The sequence below is a fragment of the Muscardinus avellanarius genome, assembly GCF_963383645.1.
Source record: "Muscardinus avellanarius genome assembly, chromosome: 15".
In the NCBI taxonomy this organism is placed as follows: Eukaryota; Metazoa; Chordata; class Mammalia; order Rodentia; family Gliridae; genus Muscardinus; species Muscardinus avellanarius.
In genome coordinates, this window is record NC_137801.1 from 90,754,196 (window position 1) to 90,778,394 (window position 24,199).

The 24,199-nt window shown below is 44.4% G+C and overlaps 1 protein-coding gene across 1 annotated transcript in view; it reads right to left on the minus strand.

Annotated features, from left to right (window-relative positions):
* Positions 1-23,483, minus strand: part of LONRF2 (LON peptidase N-terminal domain and ring finger 2) — a gene marked incomplete at both ends in the record, with an annotated part of 35,347 nt that extends 11,864 nt beyond the window's left edge. The window contains 7 exons of the mRNA XM_080711283.1: positions 1,952-2,066; positions 2,317-2,413; positions 3,367-3,568; positions 4,111-4,254; positions 7,117-7,239; positions 14,583-14,701; positions 22,838-23,483. Of these exons, the coding sequence (XP_080567409.1) occupies positions 1,952-2,066; positions 2,317-2,413; positions 3,367-3,568; positions 4,111-4,254; positions 7,117-7,239; positions 14,583-14,701; positions 22,838-23,483 (1,446 nt within the window). The remainder of the gene's footprint in view (positions 1-1,951; positions 2,067-2,316; positions 2,414-3,366; positions 3,569-4,110; positions 4,255-7,116; positions 7,240-14,582; positions 14,702-22,837) is intronic.
* Between the last annotated feature and the right edge of the window lie 716 nt (positions 23,484-24,199).

Below are 24,199 nucleotides of genomic sequence, written 5' to 3' on the forward strand. Positions count from 1 at the left end.
CACACAGATAGCAATAAACTCAACATTTAGCTTACTGTATTCTAGGATTTGACAAAATAAAAATAAAATGTATTTTACCCATAAATAATAGGAACAACATTCTCCACAGAACTAGGAAGCAGTCCTAAAATTCTTATGGAAGAACAAAGACCTGTTGAGAGGCTTCTCAGCCATCAGCTTGAGGTCACCTCAGTCTGGCTAGAGAGGGTCACAGGCTGCCACCCAGGACCAAGGGAGACAGTGAGTGGGTATCTGGTGATAAGCAGACCTGACAGCTTCCTTGTTTATGCTTTCCTTCAGTCTCATCTGTGACTTGATGTTTTTCCCTAACCCATCCCATGACTTCTTTACTGTCTCCAGTGACTAATCACTCTTACAATGTTTTGATTAAAATTCTCAATATAAGACACTGGTGGAAGGAGAGCGTCCTCTCCTCACCATCCCCTCAGCTGCCCTCTTTCTCTAGTAATAATAATTTTCTCTAAACATCATTCTGACTTCAATGTCATTCATGTGAGCAACATCCATCCAACCAGTCAACATCAACATCATCTGCTACAGAGACTCAGAATAGCCAAAGCAATTCTGAACAGTGAGAACCATGCTGGAGGCATCACAAAACCTGTCATGATTTGGCTATGAAATGCCCCCCAGAAAAGGTCATGTGTTGGCAATGCACCAATATTCAGAGGTAGAGCATGGCTAGAGGAGGTGGTCACTGGGGGAGTGGTCCTGAGAACAATATCTGTTCCTGGATGCTGTGTCTCTCTCTCTGAGGTAATGTGAGAATGGCTTCTCCTATTCCTTTATGCCCAAGGCCCTTCTGCCTGAGTGCTGGCCAACCATGAGCCCAATAAACATTTCTTCCTCTAAGTTGTGCTCATCAGGCATTTTGGTCTCAGCAATGTAGAAGCTGAATAAAACACCTGACTTCAAATTTTACTATGGAGCTATAGTAATAAAATCAGCATGCTACTGTCATAAAAACAGACTCACAGACGAGTGGAACGAAACAGAAGATAAAAGGTCAAATCCACATAGTCAGAACTAGCTTATCATTGACAAAGGCACCAAAAACATAGATTGGAGAAAAGGTAGCTTTCTCTACAGTTTCCTTAAAAGACTAAGGATGGAGCCACCATGACCCAGATATACCACTCCTCCCAAAACCAAGTTATGGAACCAACCTAGGTGGTCATCAATAAAAGAATGGCTAAAGAAAATGTGGTGTATATACAGAATGGAGTTTTACTCTGCCAAAAAGAAAAAACTACATTATTTGCAGGAAAGTGGGTAGAACTGAGGGGTATCATGGTAAGTAAGATAAGCCAAACTCAGGAAGTCAGGGTCCACATGTTTTCTTTTGTATGTGGAAACCAGAAAAAAAAGAAAAAGAAACCTTGAGAAAATTAAGAAAGAGACCAGCAGATTAGTGGAAAAGGACTGGGGAAGCTAAGAGAGGAGAGAAAAGAAGGGATCATTAAACGGCTTCCCTGTGGACCCCCTGGCTTTGACTGCAACCAACGACATTGGAAACTGACAGCTGGTAAGGGTATCAGAGGCTTATAGACAGTCAGAGCGGTCAGGCCCTTCATTCCTATGCAAAACTCTCATGAGGTGGTCCGGGGAACACATCTGGCACACACTAAACACCTCAGAATGTTGTATGAACCACTTATAATGAATATATTGTAAGGGGTCAGTAATGTCAGCTAGTTTAAACCTGTTACCTATTTTTTATCTATCTCAACTATGTTTTACTCCAAAAATTTCCTTGAAATTTAGCTATTTCTGCGTCTAAACTTTCCTTGTATATTTTTTGATTCATCAAGGAGGTGGGAAATGACCTGTTTCTGATTAGAGAAATCTTCCTTTGACTGGATGCAGAAGCAGAGGAGCAGTGTGAACCCTCTCAGGGCGAGAGGGATGCCCGTCTGCCACGTACACTTACTTCAGACAGTCTGCCCTTGCACAGGGGACACTGCGGGGTGTGGTCAAGGCTCCGCTCCAGGCATTTCAGGCAAAACGTGTGTCCACAGGGCGTGGTGACAGGCTCAAAAAGCAACCTGGGAGGAAAGATGCGTGCTTTCAGAAAGACGTCCAAAGAGACCGTCTAATAAGGGCTCCTCATGCAATTCCCTACTGTTTGGGAATCATGTATATCCATTTCCACCTTCTTCATCAAATTTCTTAGAAAATAAATCAGGTATTACTTAGGTATATGTAATTCCCTTAGTAAAAAGCCCATTCCATTTAGGTATGAGACCCAGGGAAGCTAAGGTTTTAGAGAGCTGCACAGATTCTCAGCCGCCGCACCTCATGCACAAGGCACACTCAAAGTCAGCTGCCTCGATGCGGAGCTCTGGGCCTCCCTTCTTATGGTGCACTCTTCTTTGAGGGGAGGCGTCTGTATCTGAAAAATTGAGAAATGTTTCCATTAACACCAAATCTGAATAGCAGCATACAATAAATGTTACTTCCTCTGTGCAGTATGTGACGCCAACATAAAAAATCATGCTGAGCAGGAAGCTTCCTATGTAGTGACCATACAGGTACAGAATACAGGGGCAGGCATGGGCAATGACCACAGGGGTGGCGTGGCAGCCTCAAGTGCAAACGGGTGGTAGAAGCACCCTGTGCACCGAGCAGATCTTTTTCTTTTTTTCCCTGAAGAGGAGGTGGTAAGCAGCTAAGTTTGGTATATAGCAACAATTCATCTGGACAGTGAGCAAGAAGAAAAGGCCGTATGCACATCTAAATCTTCTCTGCTGCTTTCAAGTATAAAGTCCTTGTAGGATCAGCCATCTAAAGCACACTACAGTTTCAAATAGACATTTCATTATTGATTTTACCTATGTAAATTGTTAAAAAAAAAAAATATATATATATATATATATATATATATATATATATATATAGCCGGGCATGGTGGCACACGTTTGTTTGAGAGGCAGAGACAGGAGGATCGCACAAGGTTCGAAGCCAGCCTCGCTGGTTTAAGAGACCCTGTTTCCAAATAAAATACAAAATAGGTCTGGGAGTGTAGCTCAGAGGTAGAAGGGTTCCATCACCAGTACCACCAAAAAAAAAAATACTAACTAGCCCAGTACTTGGGAGGCTGAGATAGGAGGATTGCAGGTTTGTGGCCTGCCTCAGCTACTTAGTGAGGTCCTCCATAATTTAGTGAAATCCTGTTTCAAAATAAAAAATATAAAATAGGGCTGAGGGTATACCTCAGGGGTAGAATGCCCCTGGATTCAATCCCTAGTACTGCAAAAAAAAAAAAAATCAAACAAACAAACAAACAAACAAACAAAACCTAACATCTCAGGGTCACACCACATTATGGCGGAAGAGCTTACTAACCTTTCCTGGGAATTTTCCCAGGGGTGGAAAGATCACATTCATCTTCCTCATCACTTGGATACTGTCTCTTCAAACCAGTGCTAGGTGCTGGTGGAAATACACTTTCTAATACCTTTTTATCCTCTTCAAAGTGCAGACCAAGTACAAAATATAAAACTGAAGAATTGGCATTTCTTGGCGCATCAGATTTCTCAGACGGATTCTGGTTAAGTAGGAAAAAATTCTGAATATTCAAAAAAATCACAACATAAGAGGAAAAAAATCGGCAGACCCTACCTTAGGGATCTCTGGAAAAGAGGGCTTATGCTCTTCCCTCATAATCGGCTTTACTTATCAGCTCATGAGAGGAGTTGTACAGTTTCATGGCACAGTACAGGATAATTTCTTTCTGAGAGTCAGTGAGCACCAATCTTCATATATAACATATGCACACAAGATATACAAATCATACATCATGGATTCAAATAATTCTTTTGCCTTCTGTGCTCCATGTCAAGATAATTTCAGGTCTCCTGATATTCGAGGTTATTTGGAAATGTTCCAAAGTTTCTGCCTTTCAATCTTTGATTCATTTCCTTACTTTCCTTGCAAGTTTCAACACCCAGGTTGAGGGGCTATGATTGCTCCTGAGAAACACGTGTAACCAGGGCGTGCCACCTTGTCTGAGTAACGTGTGAAATGTTTCACATGAAGCTTACGTGAAGCTTAGTCAAGAGGACACGGACAGACACATGCACCTCTTACCTCGCAGCTCCCAGCACTACCTCCTTCTTCCTGAGGCTGCGCGCTTGTGCTGCCCTGAATTGGTGCCTTTAATCTGCTTTGGATAACAGATCTCACATTTTGGTGCACATTTTCTGAAGCTGGAAAAAACACCTCACACATTACCTATAAAATTGCCAAGAACAGAAGAAAATATTTTAAGACACTTCTGGAAATATTTTAAGACACATTTGGAAATGAATGAGTATTTTTTCCCCCAAAGGAAACAGAAAAAATAGGCCTAAAAGGTAAAAATTAACAATTACCTTATTTCAATGGCCAACTTTTAAAGTTCAAGCATTTTTAAAACCACAATCAGTGTTTTACTTTAGCTTCTAGTCTCTTTATGTATCGATCTTACCAATGATAAACGATGAGCTTTACAACTTCCTTCTGTCTGGTCCTCCCTTTTTGACTATAATTCTCCTAAAAGTCTCACAGAGAAGAGGGAGAAAAGTGTGGTGTAGAGGTTGCAGGGGATCCCAGAGTAGGTCTAAACTGTGATCATCCACAGGACTGATATCTTTCTAGAGGACAGCTCTACTCATGACAAGACCACCAAGGCCACCTGCCAAGGAACTTCATAGGAGGAGAAAGCCAAGGCCCAGGATTCTGGCTCAAGAATATGGACCCCTGGGAATTGGGGGTGCGAGTGCCAGTAAGGTACTCTGGCTGACACCCAGACGGTATCAGCTAAACTCAAGGACTTGAAAGGAAAATGACAGACAGAGTGAGATCCCAACAAAGCCCCTCCATTCTTCATGTTTTAAGGTAGTGGGCCAGAACCTGTGACCTCTTGGCAGGGTGCAGGCACATCCCCAGTAGGGACACAGGGTCCTTCAGTGGGCATGCTGGGGCTGGGGCTGTGCATGGCCAGCAATGGGCCAATAGTGCTTTGACTTTATTTGTGATAGATGGTATCTATCAACAAAGAATGCCAGAGGGGGGAAACACCATGTCTGAAAAGCACCAGACAAGACAAGAATCTTCAAGACCCCAATTCTGGTCCTGGGACCTTTGTGAATATGCTTCATCTGAGCTTGGGTGGCTTCCTCACAATGCTGGTATGAGGGTCAGTAGAGACAGGACATGTTTTGAGATGCTAAAGAAATTTGCAGGTGGGACAAAGTAGGCAGAGATGGCTGGAACAACCAACTCATGAGGCCACATTATTTTAACAAGTTAGAATGATGGCCAAAAACCAACGAGCAACAACTGAACAGGACTGACAAATGCCAATCAACTGCACAAGAAAAGAAATACACGCAGGCATGGTGGGCACGCTTGTGATCCCAGAATTCGGGAGGCTGAGATTGGAGGATCACAGTTCACTGACAGCCTCAGCTACTAAGTAAGGCCCTCTGCAACTTTGTGAGACCCTGTTTCAAAATAAAGAATAAAAATTGGGCAGGGGGTGTAGCTCGGAGGTCAAATACCTCCTCCTCCTCCTCCTCCTCCTCCTCCTCCTCCCCCCCCCTCTTCCTCCTTCTCCTCCTTCTTTTAAGCCAGCGAGGCTGGCTTCGAACCAGCACGATCCTCCTGTCTCTGCCTCCCAAGCGTGGGGATTACAAGCGTGCGCCACCACGCCCGGCTTTAAAGAACATTTCTAATAGGAGTAAATAGTGTGATGATACCAGGCTAAAAATAAATATGCTTCCTAGTTTTTTTTTTTTTTTTTAATGGTACTGGAGATGAAACCTAGAGACATTCTACCTCCGAGCTACAACCCCAGCCCTATTTTTTTATTCTTTATTTTGAAACAGGGTCTCACTAATTTGAGGAGGGCCTCACTAAGTAGTAGCTGAGGCTGTCCGCAATCCACGATCCTACTGTCTCAGCCTCCTAAGTACTGGGATTACAAGTGTGTGCTACCAGGCTCGGACTTCCTAATGTATTTATACAGGGAAGACACAACTTCACTACCGGTACCTGTTGGCTGTGAATGCTGAAATGTGGAGCATACTAGAACTCATCAAGAGAAGGAAACCCCAGCACCCTGTTCTAAGAGAAGAGCATGTTTTTGGCTCAAAGAATGACTTCAAGCAAAGAAAATAGCAGTTCTCAAGTACACCTAAAGTGGTGTGAAGTATAGAAGAACTGATTCATTTTCTGTTGCTCTATAAAACAAAATTAGAGCTGATAAGTAGAAATTACAGAGTAAATAGGTAAGAGGTGTTCAGAATAGTGGCAAAGGAGAGAAACCACTGGCATAAAACACAAACTCCTAGCTGGGCATGGTGGCACACGCTTGTAATCCCAAATCCCAGCATTCAGGAGGCTGAGACTGGAGGATCGCAGTTCGCGGACAGCCTCCGATACTTAGTGAGGCCCTCTGCAACTCAGTGAGATCCGGTTTCAAAATAAAGAATAAAAAATAGGGCAGGGGTGTAGCCCGGAGGTTGAATGCCCCTGGGCTCCAGCCCCAGACCCAAGAAAGAAAACAAACTAACAAAAAACAAACAAACAAAAAAAGCCACAAACTCCTGGTCAATGGAGGTGCTAAGTAAAAATCAGGCACTTACTCTTCAGGATTTTATAGAAGAGATTTCTACATTAAGTGTGTTTAGTTATGATTAAAAGAGCAGATATCTCTGTATCACGCTGGTGAGGCTGTGCTGAAAATTGATGTGTGTTACACACGGTGCAATGTCCTTACAGGGCTTCTACACAAACCCTAACACTAGAAGTCACAAACCCTAAGAAAAGCCACTTGGCCTCTTCAGCCGCACACAACAACTCACCTCTCATTCAGCTCAACTGAGATGTGTCTACTGTTCCACCAAAGCAGCTGAACCCATGGATGAAAATGCAAAATGTCTTCAGAAGTTATCAGATGCATGGACTTTATCAGTATTACTGTATGTCTTAAATCTAAAGTGTCATGAACATTCAGAATTATATTTCTTGTTTAAGTGCAAGAATTATCCAGCAGAGACACAAAGGCTGTATGTCAGCCTTTCAGAAGAAAGTCACTTATTGGAATCATACCTTCTGGGCTTCTTTCTTCACTGAGCTACAGTCAGGATTTAAAGCAAGGCAATAGAGAAATTCCCTCAGCACTTCCAGAGTTCTTCCCAATCCAGAAAGAGCCTGCGCCTTTATATGGTGCCCCTGGATTAATCCAAAGAAAAAGCAGAGAAATATGAGAGTGTATCTATGTAAAAAGCCCAATGTGATTAAACATACTTGAATACAAACAGCTCTGAGAGCTGGGCATGGTGGCGCACACTTGTAATCCCAGCATTTGGGAGCCTGAGACCAGAGGATCGCGGTTCACGGACAGCTTCAGCTACTTAGTGAGGTCCTCCGCAACTTAGTGAGACCCTGTTTGAAAATAAAAAATTAAAAACAGGGCAGGGGGTGTAGCTCAGAGGTCAAATGCCCCTGGGTTCCATCACCAGACCTGCAAAAACAAATAAACAAACAAACAAACAACAAAAAAAAACAGCTCTGAGAAAAGCGTTGGAACTGGTTATTAAGTAAAACAAATAAAACCCATCAAGGATGGCTCAAAATCTACTATAGATATTCAGGTTACTCATTAGTCTTTGACTATCATGGACTAAGCTGCTGGGATCAACCACATGTGTCTTTGTGTGCATGTAATTTTTTATCCTCTTGGGAAAATATAAGTAAGATTGTTAAGTCTCATGGGTATAATATGACTAACTTTAAAGAAACTGCCAAACTCTCCCAAAGTGGCTGGGCCATTTTGTATTGCCTCCAGATACGTGCAGGAGTACCTTTGGCCATACTTGCCAGAGCCAGTTTCTTTAGTTAAAGGCCTCCTAGAGTTGCAGCAGTGCCTCCACGGCTTTAACTCTCATTTGCCTGATTATTACATCTGTTCTTGTGTTTAACTGAAATTCATGTCCTCCTTAGTAAATACATATACTCAAATTCCTTGCCCATTACTTATTGTTTTGTTGGACTCACTACTGGAGATTTACTTATACTACAGACAACTCTTTTATCAGAGATACACCTTGGAGCCGTTTTCTCCTGTGTTTGCCCTTTCGCCTTTCTAACCGTGTCTTTAAATGAGCAGTTTGACAATTTAATGGCTACCTGACCAGAGGCTTTTTTATCATTTGTGCTGAGTACTATTTGCTGATTTATGCTCTTACACTTATCCCTTCCTTCTGTTTGCCTTGGTTGTAATTTGCTCTTCAGTTCCCAGGTTCTTAACGTAAGAACTTCATCAATGATTTGAAACCTTTCTTGCTTAATAAGCATCAGTCTTATTTTACCAGGAATGGAGTCCATATGCATTAAAAAGTGCATGCAAGCTATAATTAAGCGCACGTTCTATAAATGTCAATTAGGTTAAGGTGACTGATAATCCCATTCAGATTTTATTAATATAATCTAATTTTTTTTCCTGTTAGTGTATCAATTACTGGAAAATGTACCTATGACTGTTAGCTTGTCTATCTCCCTCTTTAGTTATTTGCCATACTGATCCTCTTACTGTCATCAAGTTTGACCCTAACGTATACATTTTCTTTCAGTCTTCTGTATTCTTTGCCTGGTACTAGTACGGTCCTCTCATCTGTGTGTGCCTTGTGTGGTCGGCATGTTTTAGGGCCATTCCGGTGCATGTATGTCTATGTGTCCAGGAAACTCCTCATGCACCGTTCAGTGGGGCCCTGTTTCGGGAGGCAACCTGACTCTCTCCCCACTATGAGCTGGCTGTGCCAGCGTCGGCCGGCTTCCGTGACTCCTGCTGAGGTGTCACCGTGCAGCCCGGGACCCTCGGTATGCCCCTTTCTCATTTCACGTCATTGTTCTTCTCTTGTCTCAAAGGTTTCTTCTGATCTTTGGTTTAAAGCACGGCGGCTGATTGTGATTTGAGTTTATCTTGCTCGTGGTTCTCACTCATCTTCCTGGATCTGAAATTAAATTTCCTACTAAACCTGAAAGTTTTGAGCTATTATTTCTTCCTGGTCCTCGTCTCCTTTCCTTGTGTTCCAACTACGTATATATTATAGCACCTCATATTGTCCCACAGGTTTCTTAGATTCTTTTTATCTTCTTTATTCTTTTTCTTTCTGTTCTATTTCTATGTACCTACCCTTAACTTAATTGACACTCTGCATGTACAATGTGCTATGGAAACTCTACAGGTTTTAATTTCAGAATTCAATCTTCATCTTTAGTTTACCTGTTCAGTGCTTCAATTTCCCTGCTGTGATCACTAATAATACAAAAATATGTTTTTCTTAATTTATTGGATATAATCTTATTTAACTCTTTGAACCTTATATAGGATAAAGATCTCTAATTCAAAAATATGAAATCTGAATTGCTCCAAAATACAAAATGTTTTTAGCACTGAGATGAGGCCATAAGTAAAACATTCCATACCACAAAATTTTGTTTCATGTCAAAATTATTTAAAATATTGTATAAATTACCTTTAGGCTATGTGCATAAGATTTATATAAAATATAAATAAATTTTGTGTTTACAACACTTGAGTCCCATCCCCAAGCTACCTCATTCTATATAAGCTAATATTCTAAAATTTGAAAATGCCCAAAATCTGAAATGCTTTTGGTCCCAAACATTTCAGATAAGGGATACCCCACCTGTAACAAACCACTTCCAAGTCATTTTGCGGTAATTACATTATGTGGGCCCATTCAAAGATAATTTCTATTGACTGTCTCTTATCCTAACCCAACACTTTCCTATTTCATTGTGCATCTAGTGTCTTTGGTCGAAGCTGGCATTATTCATGTTGTACCAACCCCTCTGAATTTCACTGGCCTCTTCTGAATGTGACTGGGTTGTTATAACAGGCAATTCACCTCTGAGATTCCTTGGCAGCCTTTGTCTCCCTGTTGAATGGAGCTGCTTGTATTTCTGCTCTGTCCCAACTTTTCAACGCTCTTTTGTAAGGCATTCTTTCCCATGCCTATGAATTTGCCAGCAAACCAGGATTTAGCCAGAGTTGGGGCTTACCCACTCTGAAATTTCCATTTGTAGAAGCTTCTCTAAGTTCTAGCTGTTCTGTCTGTGACACTTCAAGCTTTCCTGGCTGAGCTGTGCATGACTAGGGAGTAGACTCACTACACTTCAGGATAGGGTCCTGTCACTGTCTCCTAGGAAGATCTCAAGCTGGTCCCTGCCCACCGTTTCCTGTGCATCTCTTACTTGCATGCCCAATTTAGCTGTGAGTTAGAATTACGCTTTGGATCTGTGTCGCACTACTCCAGTTTCTGTGCTAAGAAGATGTCTCCCTTTCCCTCTCTTCATGCCACTGGGCATTTCCTGATGGTTTCTGGCCCTGAACTCCTCAACACTCTGGTACTTATAGGTGGTCTGGTCAGTCTGAGGGTATTCCCCCTCCCTTTTTTTGGTAGCTGCAGCCATAGGGATGAACAGGACTCTTGAACCCCAAACCTGTGAAATTACACTTCTTATTTCTTTACTTTCATGTGCAGAGTTTTTTCTTTCTTTTTTTCTTTTCTTTTTTTTTTTTTGGTGCTGGGGATTGAACCCAGGGGTATTCTACCTCTGAGCAAGACACACTCTGATCCTTTCTATTTTTTATTTTAAACAGGCTCATGCTAGGTTGTTAAGAGTCTTGCTACATAGCTGAGGCTGTCCTTGAACCTGTGATCCTCCTGTCTTAGCCTCCCAAGCACTGAGATTACAGGCACATGAGCCACTACACCCGGCTTATGTGCAGGTTTTTGAGACTAGATTCTCCTCTAGTTTTTGTTTTTGGGTTCTTTCCAATGTCTTTATTCTTTTACTTTTCCTAAACTCCAGCTTCTATAATTTTTTTCTGTGTTCACAAGACCACTTTATTACTTTTCTGTTACATTTTTTTTTTTTTTTTTTTTTTGGTGGTACTGGGGTTCCTGGAAGCCCTTCTACCTCCGGGCTACACTCCCAGACCTACTTTTACATTTATTTTTTTTTTGTTTGGAAACAGGGTTTCCTAAGCCAGCGCGCGCGGCTGGCTTCGAACCTGCGCGATCCTCCTGTCTCTGCCTCCCAAGCGCGGGGATTACAAGCGTGCGCCACCACGCCTGGCTTCTGTTACTTTTGGTAACAGAAAAGTAAGTTATATTTCTTCCCTATTGTCATTGTGAAGGGGTCTCCTGAGGGAGGAGAATGGGTGCACTCCCACTCTGACCTAGTTCACTGTCTCCTTTCTCTCCCTATGTATCAAAGTGTCCACAGCACTGGCAGCCACTAACCACCAGTCAAGGTCTAGTTTCAGGTTCCTGTCCTAGCAGGCCCCTTCCCACTGCCTTCAGTACCATGAACAGGCTGGCATGACCTGCTCCTATCCCCAGCATCAACATCCCACCTACAGTTGTTAGCTAGCTAGTCGTTACATCACTTACCTCTCAGTTCTCAGGAGAGCTGCCACTTTACAAACCATGACAAATATTTCGAACAATAAATCATTGACTTCACCCTGGGATTTCTGAAAAGCTCAGATCTGTGATTCTCCCACAGAATCACTATGATGAGCATTTGAAATTTTACCAATTTTAAAGGGATCCAGCTTTTGTGGATCATGAATCTTAAAAAAAATTTGCAGTTTTAAAAATCATTATAAGTTCAAAGTTGGTAGAGACCCTTCTAAACCATCTACAAGTCAAAGTCCCTGACTCAAGTCTCAGTAGCTTCTATCTACCAAAGGTTCTTTGAGAAAAAGACTATCTTATATATACAAGGAACTTCACAGTGTAGTATGCCCGTATGTGTACAGATAGCTCAGTCAATACTTGCATTAGTGATACCTCTCTATGTGTCAATAAATGTTTAATTCAAGTTAGGGTTTTTTAAAATAATTTTGAGTCTTACAGGGTCTCTGCTTGGTGAGATCAAGATGATTATGTGCTTACACATATTTCTGCAAGTGGGCAAATACCTTTTGTTAGTATTGGTTCACTCAGTTGCCCAAAAAGCTTTGAATCATTAGCTATGAATGTCAGCCATGGCTGGCTGCATGAGTCATTCTGCCTGAATAAATCCACCTGCTGTGACAGCCCCCCCCAACTGGAACCTGGAAGCAAATTCTCAGTGTCTCCCCCTCGTTTCCTCATGCTGGGCCAAGCTGTTCTGCCCCTCAGTCAGCTCAGTTCCCGTCCCTCCCCCCACCCACCACTTCAACTCTTCTTCCAGCATCAATTTTTCCCTAGCCCTGGGTTAGAAAACAAGCTGGCATAAATTTCTGTTCTTAATTGTGTTGAGTTTGTTCTTCACTGTGTACTTGTGAAGAATCAAGGTCCACAGATTTGTAACAAACACTGAAGATATGATTGCAATCTCAAACATTAAACATTCCTTTGCTGCCACTCTCGAAGTTATAATTAGCCACAAGACTTTGTAGAGAAGTCTATCTCTTGCCAGAGACATACTACAAAGTTTTTAGCTCCAAGAACTGTAATATGGCGAAGAATGTAGCCACAGAGGGCAATTATAGGTCTACTGTCAGTCAGAAACACTACTTATTAACTTATAATTAAGGTTTGGTCATGGCTGTGTTAGCTTTTCATCACTGTCACCAAAACAACTAATAAGAACAACTTAGAGGAGCTTATTCTGCCTTGTGGTTAGAAGTTCAGTCCACAGCTGGCTCCAAGGCAGAAGTATCACAGTAGCAGAGCAGGAAGGGAAGCTGCTCCGCTCAGAGAAGCCAAGAAACTGAGAGCCAGAAGAAGAAACCAGGGATAGAACCGGCCCCAAGGGTACACCCCCGTGGCCTCCTTGGACCACACCGTACCTACTTATGGTTACTACCCAGTAAGTTCATTTACTAGGAGTGAAACAGATTGGGAGATGTTGGCCAAAAGGTGCAAAATTTCAGTTAGATAGGAGAATGCTATCTATTGCATAACAGGGCAAATATAGTTAATGAGAATGTACTGCATCCTTAAAAGTTGCTGAGAGTATATTTTAAGTGTTCTCAGTACAAAACTGAGAGGTAATATGAAGTAATGCATATATTTATTAGCCTGATTTAGACATTTTACAATATAGGTATTTCAGAAAAACATTATATACCTAAGTATACACAAATTTTGTCAATTAAAAATAAAATTTAAAAAGTAGATCAAGGAGCTGGATGTGGCGGCACATGCTTGAAATCTCAGTACTTGGGAGGTTGAGACAGGAGGACTGCGGTTCACAGATAGCCTCAGCTACTTAGTGAGGCCCTCCACAACTTTAGGAGATCCTGTTTCAAAATAAAGACTAAAAAATTGGGCTGGGAGTATAGCTTAGAGGTAGAATGCCTCTGGGTTCCATCCTCAGAGAAAGAAGGAAGGAAAGAAAGAAAGGAAGGAAGGAAGGAAGGAAGGAAGGAAGGAAGGATGGGTAGGTAAGTTAAAGTATAAGAGAAAAGGCACCAGAAATTAGTGTTGAATATGTTTTTAGGAAAGCAAACAATCAACAAAATGGATTATGGGTTTTATTCAACAAATACTTGCTCCCATCCTTGGGCTCATCCCTAAATCTACCTCTGAACTCAACTTAATTTGAAAACATTTTGCTTTAAAGGATTTCAGTAAGAAGAAAGAAAGGGAGAATAGGAGGGATTGGTTATACATTTTTTCTATTAACCTGGGTTAATATGTCTTCAATGTTTCTAGAAAAAAAGATGATAAAAAAGTAATACACCAGGTGGGGCATGTTGGCACACACCTGTAATGCCAGTACTTAGGAGGCTGAGACAGAAGGATTGAAGGTTTAAAGACAGACTCAACAACTTAGTGAGACTCTCTGGGTTCAATCCCTATTACCACCCCCTACACACACTTAAAAGAAATAATACATCAAGAAAATAAATATTTTAGCTCACAGAATATGCTATAGCCACTAATTTCATCTCAAGTACATTAAGACTTTAATTTTTTAAAGGGGGTTAAATTTCAGATTCATTAATAAACTATTTTATTCTTAGGCTCCATAAATTTCACTAGGTACAATTTAAGCTATCATTGTTGAATTAGAATAGCTCATTTTGTGTCATCAGAAGAAATATTAGACCTTTCCAACAAAAACAGTTAGCCCAAAATACACACAAAATGTTAATTATTTCACTAACACCATATGCCCATATGTATATTAAGGCCGAACAGTTATTTATGATCATTATGCAATCTTCTTATTTAAAGTTTTAAATATTTTCTTTTCAGCTCTTCGCTTAGTTTTATAAAATTTGATGGTTTTGTTTGCATATTTTTTCAGTGCACAAGGCATATTATTCGGCTAGTTATTTATTAAGAGTGATCTAAATTAGTGTTTCTAATCAGATCTAGCTGGAGACTTGGCCATTTTGTTGGATTGTCGAATTTAGACTACTTTAGGTGATTTGGAAAAAATATACACTGTCCGCAAGTACCTCATCGCAGTTACATTGCTGTGTTCTTAGGAAAACCCATAAACTCCTTTTTTCATCTCTAACACCAACAAATACAAATCACCTTAGTCAAGAGTGGCTCCTTCTCGCACACGGTATTGGCATCCTGCAGGGCCAGCTCATAGTTCTTCATGGAAATGTTTAACTCAGCACGCAACATCAGCAGTGGGGTGTCATCAGGGGCTAAAGGACAGGAGGAGCATGGATATGTAAAAATGGCTGGAGTGAAAAAAATAATATTTAAATCATTAAAAACATTAATTCAGCCGGGCGTGGTACCTCACACTTGTAATCCCAGTATTTGGGAGGCTGAGACAGGAGGATCGCTATTCGAGGACAGCCTCAGCTACTTAGTGAGGCCCTTTACAACTTAGTGAGACCCCGTTTCAAAAAAAAGAATAAAAAATAGGACTGGGGGTGTAGCTCGGAGGTAGAATGCCCCTGGGTTCCATTCCCAGTACCACACACACAAAAATAAATAAAAACATTAAGTTAAAAAAGGAACATAAAAACAAAATAAGAAATAATTCCACTCTGCAGACATACTTAGACTTTAGGAGTTTGACGAATATGGTTTATAGAGCTTCTCTCAGAAAACAAGAACAAGATTGGCAAGACGTCAAAGTACAGCAAGGAAAGCATATTAACACTGCGTGTTCCTGAATACACACCAGTTACATCACCTCCAATAGTAAGGCAAGAAACCGCTGAATTGTCTTAATGCTGTAGGCTGAGCTTCTCTACTCCCAAATGCTTTGAGATCTGAAACAAAACACTCAAAGAGTTTCCTAGTTTGTAGTCATTCCGATTTCAGACTTTAGGACTAGAGATGCTCAGTCAGTAAAGTCCATGTAAATTTTCCAAAATCCAAAATCGTAAATACTTCTGGACCTACACATTTTGGATGAGGTATACTCTGAAGGACTCCTCTGAGAACATGGAGGAAAAGTGAGGACCAGGTCCAGATGCCCCGTGCGTACAAGGAGGATACTGACGTGCGGGTCGGCAGACTGCACGGTGTAGTTTGAACTCTTATCCTGTTATGCTCAGAAAGAAGTCTCCATCAGGGTTTATAAGAGTTTAATCTTGCTGGGCGTGGTGGCACACACTTTTAATCTCAATATTTGGGAGGCTGAGATAGGTTCACAGCCAGCCTCAGCTATTTAGTGAGGCCTCTGCAACTTAGTGAGACCCTGTCTCAAAATAATAAATGAAAACTAGGGCCGGGGTTATAGCTCGGATAGAGTGTCCCTGGGCTCCCTCCGCTGTAACACAAAAACCTATTTCCTGAGTTCTGCTCAGTTGCCTACATAAGCTGAAAGCGGGGACATGCTATCATTTGGAAAGGACAGTGCAGGAAGTGTGAGAAAGAGTCAAGATTAAGGATTTGGAGCAAACCGAAAATACAGACTAGGTCGAGATGAGAACACAGTTCAGGTGGTCAGAATACCCACTGCTTAAAGTGCACAGGTATAGCCCTGTTATAGTGCTCCTCCATGGTGGACACAAGTGGAGCGAGCCAATTTTGGAAGTATGAAAGTGGCCATGGTTCTGCCTTTACACACTCTGACTCTGTGGCTTTCCCATTGCCCCTGCTAAGCTCCTGTTACATCCTACAGGGCATTTTATAGAGTCACTGTTGGCTCTTGTTTTCCTGGGCTTGTGTCTGTAGTAGCATACATGCGACTGCCAGGATATCTTCTGTGTAAGGGATTTATGGAAAGGAAGTTCTTTGTTCTCGTATGAGAATATACTGTAGGTACAATTATATAGATAAATTAGCATCCATGTAGTTATGGAGGAAAAGAAATTATGCCTTCCTTTTCTGTTAGTTTCTTAAGCCTGATTTTCTTGTATACTTCCATGCATATATTTTTAAATCTCCTTTTAAAACACCTAGTTATACAGGTTGAGTATTGTTGGGAGTTGGAACCAAAGAATTCATGGACACAAAAATGAAGTTTCTGCCAGAGCAGGACTCAACTCCCCCAGAGAGGAGAAGAGTCACGAACTCCACCCAGCACTACTTTTTTTTGTGGTACTGGGGATGGAACCCAGGGGCACTCTATCTCTGAGCAACACTCCCAGCCCTATTTTTCATTCATTTTGAAGCAGGGTCTCACTGAATTGCAAAGGGCCTCATTAAGTAGCTGAGGCTGTCCGAGAACCTGGATCCTCCTGTCTCAGCCTCTCAAGTGCTGGGATTACAAGTGTGCACCACCACGCATGCCAGCATTACTGTTATTAGGTGAACTAAGCAAAGAGAATCAGGGTTCAAAAAGGGTAATAATCAACTAAGGCTGTGCCTAAAGCAAGGCAAGATTAAAGTGTTACTTATTTCTTTTTTTTTTTCTTTTGCGTTACAGCAGATGGAACCTCAAACCTGTAGTCCTGCTATCTCACCCTCCCAAGTAGTGGGATTACAGGCATGCATCACTGTGCCTGACTAGCATATAATTTTACATTGAGCATTTTCAGTGCCTGGAAGATAGTATTAAATTCTAGTAGATTCTTATGACATTTCCTCTTTTTAGCAAGTCATTATTTACTAAACAGAATTGTAGATTAGTCACTGGAACTAGTTTGATCTTGGGAAATGTGTTAAGTGTGAGATGGAAATTTCACATACTGTTCTCACTCTACTAGAGCGCCCTTTCAGTTCTAACAGTCTGACAATTGATTCTCCTTGATCTCCTAAACAAGCATATCATATGCTTTGCTTTGATTCCTTTATTCTAATAGATATAGCCTTCATTTCCTTTTACTTTTAATTTACAATAATAGTGATAATGGACATTTCTTTTTCTCTCTGTTTTTCTCCCTTCTGCCCACCTGAGGTTCCCGGGACACACTCCAGAGGTAAGGCGCTCCTGCAGGCCCCACCAATCTCACCTCTGCCACTACGGACAGCCAGGGCACCTTTAGGGTGTTTCAGGATTCCAAGGGACTTACTGGTTATATAAATCAACTTGTTTTAAAGTTTCATTTTTGGTTTGTACTTTGCTTACAGCTATTGTTGATTTTTCTATATTGACCTTGTATTCAATACTTCTGCTGATTCACTTATCATTTCTAATAGATTTACAGATTCTCTTGAAATTTCTCTGCACACCAATGTGTCATCTACACAAACTGACCAGGCCTTTTTCTTTTCCAGTCTTAACGTCCTTTCATTTTCTCCTCAATGTGTATAAACAGTAGGCAAAGGCTGAATAGCAGTGACAATATGAACATCCTTGTTACCTTTCCTTTGGTGGGAAACAGTGTTCATCATTCATTATGATGTCTGGTACCAGTTCTATGGATAGCCTTTAGCAAGTTTTGTATTCCTAGTTTTCTGACAGAGTTTGAAATGAAAGGTAGAATGTTCTTTATTTCTGTGAATATGGTGAGCTGCTCTGGTTGATTTTCAAGGGTTCAACTAAATTTAGCCTTCTACTTGATTAAGATGTGTTGCCCTTCGTGGCGGCGCACACTTGTAATCCCAGCATTTGGGAGGCTGAGACCGGAGGATCACGGTTCGCGGACAGCCTCAGCTACTTAGTGAGGCCCTCTGCAACTCAGTAAGACCTGGTTTCAACATAAAGAATAAAAAATAGGGCAGGAGGTCGAATCCCCTTGGGTTCCACCCCCAGACCTGCAAAAATAAAAAAAAGATGTGTTGCCCTTTTGGGATATCACTGGATCCAATATCCTTATTTTTAAAACTATGCTTCTGCCGGGCGTGGTGGCGCACGCTTGTAATCCCTGTGCTTAGGAGGCTGAGACAGGAGGATCGCACGGGTTCAAAGCCAGCCTCAGCTACTTAGTGATGCTCTCAGCAACTTAGTGAGACCCTGTTTCCAAATAAAGTGTAAAATAGGTCTGGAGTATAACCCAGAGGTAGAAAGCCTCTGGGTTCCACCCCCAGTACCACACACACAAAAACAAAACAAAACAAAAAAAAAACAAAAAACTATGCTCCTAATAAATATTGGGATGTATTTTTCCTGTTTTATAACTGATCCTTGCCTTGCCTTTCTTTTCCTTTCTGTTCTTTGGGTTCAACTTGCTTTTCTTTATCTAGCAGCCTAGAATGAGGCCTAAAAACCACTGGTTTCTAACTGTTCTTTGCCATACGGGCATTGAAGGCATAGGCATGCTCTGCGGCACTGGTGTTCCAGGTCTTTTTCATTTTCACTATCATTTAGCTAAAAGATTTTCTAATATTTATTGTGATTTCTTATTTGACCCATAAATTATGCTATGGTCACTCACGTTGAAAAGTTCTATTGTATCAGTATGGAGGGGTGGGGCCTTTTTTTTTGTGTGTGTGTGGGTCTGGGGATGGAACCCAGGGGCATTCGTCTCCGAGTTACACTCCCTGCCCTATTTTTTCTAATTCTTTATTTTGAAACCGGGTCTCACTGAGTTGCAGGCTTCACTAAGTAGCTGAGGCTGTCCACGAACCGCGATCCACTGATCTCAGCCTCCTGAATGCTGGGGTTACAAGCATGCCCAACATGGCCGGCTGAGGTGGGACCTTAAAGTAAGGAGGCCTGGAGGGCTCAGGAGTGGTTAGCTGCCAAGGAAGCGGCTTTGTCATAGAAGTGACTGACTTGGAGTTGTTACAGCTTTGGGTATCATTGAAGCTGACATACATGCTTTTACTTTTTTTTTTTTTTTTTTTTTGGCAGTACTGGGGATTGAACCCAAGGGCATTCTACCTCTGAGCTACACCCCCTGCCCTATTTTTATTCTTTATTTTAAAACAGGGTCTCACTAAGTTGCAGAGGGCCTCACTAGGTAGCTGAGCCTAGTCGTGAACCTGTGATCCTCCTGTCTCAGCCTCCCAAATGCTGGGGTTACAAGTGTGCACCACCACGCCCGGCTTCTCTTTTATATTCTTGCAGTCTTTTTCTTCATATATGTGTTTTTGTTGTTGTTGTTTTGTTTTGTTTTGGTAGGTCTTGGGATAGAACCCAGGGGAATTGGACCTCTGAGCTAGACCCCCTGCCCTATTTTTATTCTTTATTTTGAAACAGGGTCTAAGTTGCAGAGGGCCTCACTAGGTAGATGAGCCTGGTTATGAACCTGCGATCCTCCAGTCTCAGCCTCCCAAATGCTGGGGTTACAAGCCTGCACCACCACACCTGGCTTCTCTTTTACATTCTTGCACAGTCTTTCTCTCCACATATGTGTGCAACTCTTTGTTGTTTTGTTTTCCTTTTGTGGTACTGGGGGTTGAACCAGGTACATTCTACCTTTGAGCTACACTCCCAACCCTTTTTATTTATTTATTTATTTATTTTGAAACAGGGTTTCCCTGGGTTGCCAAGAATCTCATTGCATTGCTGAGGCTTGTCCTTGAATTTTCAAACCTCCTGTTTCAGCATCCCAGGCACTAGGGTTACAGGTGTGTGCCACCATGGGTGCAACCTTTTCAAACTGGCCTAAGTTCCTAGTGTGTGTGTGTGTGTGTGTGTGTGTGTGTGTGTGTGTGTTGTGGTACTGGGGATGGAACACAGGGGCATTCTACCTCTGAGCTAGACCCCCAGCCCTATTTTTATTCTTTAATTTAAAAGAGGTTCTCACTCAGTTGTGGAGGCCTCACTAAGTAGCTGTCCACAACCGCAATCCTCCTGTCTCAGCCTCCCGAAGGCTGGGATTACAAGCGTCGGCTACCATGCCCGTCTGTCCTGTTTAGTATTTGAAAAGACTACCAAGCAACGTCCCAGGGGTATGATTTGCAGTCCAAGAGCAGCATATGATTGTTCTCATTGCTCCATACCTTTCCAACATCTCAATACAGAAAAAGTACTTAAAATGAACCTTTAGTGTCTGAATTGAAGAGTGTAGAGAATGCAAAATAGACAATGGAGTTCAAAGACTTATTTAAAAAATTAAAGCCTTGGTTCTTTTAAGTATTGACAACACAACGACAGAGTTTTAAAATATTAACATGACTTTCTTCTCACCTTTCTAAACAAGGTTACAAGAAAACCTTAAATTTTCTCTGTGGCTCCCACTGTAGGTACATAGGATGATGCTACTCCACACCACACATCCATAAGTAAGATAGGATGGATGTATTGGCTGCAGAAACTGTGCAGAATATTTGTTATGCCAAGCAACTTAGCTGCTATATCTCACCAGACAATCCCCAATTCATAGATCAGTATGGGGCACCTGCTTAATGACTGTCATAGTTTGTTTTGCAAGACAACTTAATTTCAGTCACTTGGTGGCATGTCTTATGAGAAAGAAATCCTTAACCCTAGGTTTAAAATAAAAGGCATACTGACCCACATACTGAGATACGCTGACACTCTCAGCAACCCAGGGAGACCCCGTTTCAAAAACAAAAATCTTTTAATAACAACCTATTGTTATTTTAGTAACAAGAGATTAAACCTTGCCTTCATAGCTAGTGGTTTAAATAGTACATACCCTTTTTTGTTGTTGTTGTTGTTGTTGTTGTTGTTGTACTGGGGGTGGAACCCAGGGGCTTTTCTACCTCTGGGCTATACTTCCAGACCTATTTTACACTTTATTTGGAAACAAGGTTTCACTGAGTTGCTGAGAGCCTCACTAAGTATCTGAGGCTGGCTTTGAACCTGTGCGGTCCTCCTGTCTCAGCCTCCCAAGTGCAGGGATTACAAGTGTGCACCACCACACCCGGCTTATGGCTAGTGGTTTAAATAGTACATACCCTTTTTTGGGGGGGAGGGGGGTAATGGGAATGGAACCCAGGGGCATTCTATCTCCGAGCTATACCCCCAGCCCTATTTTTTTTATTCTTTTATTTTGAAACAGGGTCTCACTGAGTTGCAAAGGGCCTCACTAAATAGTAGCTGAGGCCATCAGTGAACCCGGATCCTCCTGTCAGCCTCCCATATGCTGGGATTACAAGGGTGTGCCACCACGCCCGGCTCATACCCTATTTTAACACCAGAAAACAAACCACCCTTCACACACCCTGCCCAAAACAACTGCCAGCTGAGGGAGCATGAGCACTCAAAGTTCAATACAAGGAACCTTTTTTTTTTTTTTTGGTGGTACTGGGGATGGAACCCAGGGGCATTCTACCTCCAAGTTATACCCCCAGCCGCATTTTTTCTTCTTTATTTTGAAACAGGATCTCACTGAGTTAGTTGTAAAGGGCCTAAGTAGTAGCTCAGGCTGTCCACGAACTACTGAGATCCTCCTTTCTCAGCCTCCCAAATGCTGGGATTACAAGCATGCACCACCATGAATTTTGAAGTAATGAATGAATTAATCAGGAAGTCTGATCGTCCTTAAAATTATGTATTAGCTGGAAGTGGTGGTGCACGCTTGTAATCCCAGCATTTGGGAGGCTGAGACAGGAGGATCCGGGTTTGAGGACAGTCTCAGCTACTTAGTGAGGCCCTTTGCAACTCAGTGAGACCCTGTTTCAAAATAAAGAATAAAAAATAGTGCTGAGGGTGTAGCTCGGAGATAGAATGCCTCTGGGTTCCATCCCCAGACCGGAGAGGGAGGGAGGGAGGGGGGGAGAGAGGGAGGGGGGGAGAGAGGGAGAGAGGGAGAGAGGGAGAGAGAGAGAGAGAGAAATACTAAAGAATAAAAAATAGGGATGAGGGTGTAGCTCGGAGATAGAATGCCTCTGGGTTCCATCCCCAGACTGGAGAGGGAGGGAGGGAGGGGGGGAGAGAGGGAGGGGGGGGGAGAGAGGGAGAGAGGGGGGGGAGAGAGAGAGATGGAAATACTAAAGAATAAAAAATAGGGATGAGGGTGTAGCTCGGTGGTAGAATGCCCCTGGGTTCCATCCCCATTACGGGGGGGGGGGGGGACTACATATGAACAGGTGGTGGCTGGGAGAGGATGGGTCCCTGGGGCTGGTCATAGACCTGAGCGAATGAATGGAAACCACAGACGCTGGTCGGTATATCCGCGGCTAAGCACGCCACTGCAGCAGCTAATGGCTTTTGAGACAATAAGGAGGGCAGAACCAGACGGTGTGAGGCACAGACTTGGTGGAAGGGGCCCCTGCCTGGGCCTATCAGAGGGATCGGGATCCCAAAGCCAGTCCGGCCCGCACAAGGCCTTGTGCGCCTGGCGCCAGTTATTTGCATTTCCAGCAGGATGCGGAAAAGCACTTTGTCATCCTCCCACTCACGAACAGCTGGGAAGGGGCCGAGAGGCGACGACAAAGCCTGAGGCTGCAGCTCGGAGGCTACGGGAATTCCGCCCCGGAGAGGCGCGACTGTTCCCACCTGTCACCAAGGCCCCTGGCCCCGGGCGGGCCGGGCTGACATGGCGGCCTCCACCACCCACCTGTCACCGGGCCCGCCGACTCACCCTGGCCCAGCGCCTGCTCGCAGCGCAGCAGCGCGGCCTCCGGCTGTTGCTGCAGCAGCAGCCCGCGCGCCTGGGCGGCCAGGCGGTGCAGGCGGCACTCGGTGGGGAAGCACTTCTCCAGCACGCCGCTCAGCACCACGTTCACGCGCCGCGCGGCCGCCCGCGCCGCGCCCGGCTCCACGCAGCGCCGGCACACCGTGCGGCCGCAGGGCAGCGTCACCGGCTTGTGCAGCAGGCGGCGGCAGCGCGGGCAGCGCAGCAGGTCCCAGGGCGCCGGGCCCGGCGGCTCCGCGGGCTCGTCCAGCGCGCCCGGCCACTCGCGCGCCGCCAGCGCCCGCGCCAGCCCGGCCGCCAGCTCGGCCAGCTCCTCGGGCCGCAGCGCCCCGAGCCGCGCCGCGCCGCGGAAGGCGCCCAGGGCCTCGGCCAGGCGGCCGGCGCGGGCCAGCGCGTCGCCCAGGCGCAGGCACAGGCCGCGGTCGGGCGGCGCCAGCCCGGCCAGCACCGAGCGGAACAGCTCGGCCGCCGCGCCGTAGCGGCCCGCGCGGAAGGCCTCCTCGCCCCGCCGCAGCCGCGCCGCGCACGGCTCCCCGCGCTCGCAGCGGGCGCAGCGGGCCGGCGACGGCGGCGGCACGGGCTCGGGGCTCATGCTGGCGGCCGGGCCGGCGGCGGAGGAGGGCGCAGGCCGGGAGCGCGGGGAGCCGTCCGCCGTCCGCGCCGCCGGCTCCGAGCGTCTGGGGCGGCGCCAGGCGGGCGGGCGCGCGCGCGGGGCGGGGGCGGGGCGCGGGCGCGCGGGGAGGCGGGCGCGGAGGGGGCGCGGGCGCGCGGGCGGCCGCCCCTCCCGCGCCGTGCCCGCGCCCGCGCGCCCGCGCCCCTCTCCTCCCGCGGCCTCGGAGCGCGCGGCCGGCTGGGCTGGGCTGCAGGACGTGCCCGCACCGCGGCGCCAGCCTGTCCGCCGGGCCTGGCGCAGGGCCTTGACTGGGAAGCAGCTCTCCATGGCTTCGGGAGCCTGCTCGGTAGGGGCCTTCTCCTAATGGAGCTCTAAATTTAGACAGACATTTTGAACGGTATGAACGCAGAATGTGAGAAAATACCAAACTCTAGGAAGAAGAGGGCAATTAGAGCCTTGGTTAGGAAACAGGAATAGAATTTTTTAAAATGTCTCCCGCAGCCGGGCGTGTTGGTGCACGCTGGTCATCCCAGCACTTGGGAGGCAGAGACAGGAGGATCACGCAGGTTCACCGCCAGCACCAGCTACTTACTGAGGCCCTCTGCAACTCAGTGAGACCCTGTTTCAAAATAAAGAATAAAAATTAGGGCTGGGGGTATAGCTCAGTAGAATGCCCCTGGGTTCCATCCCTAGCC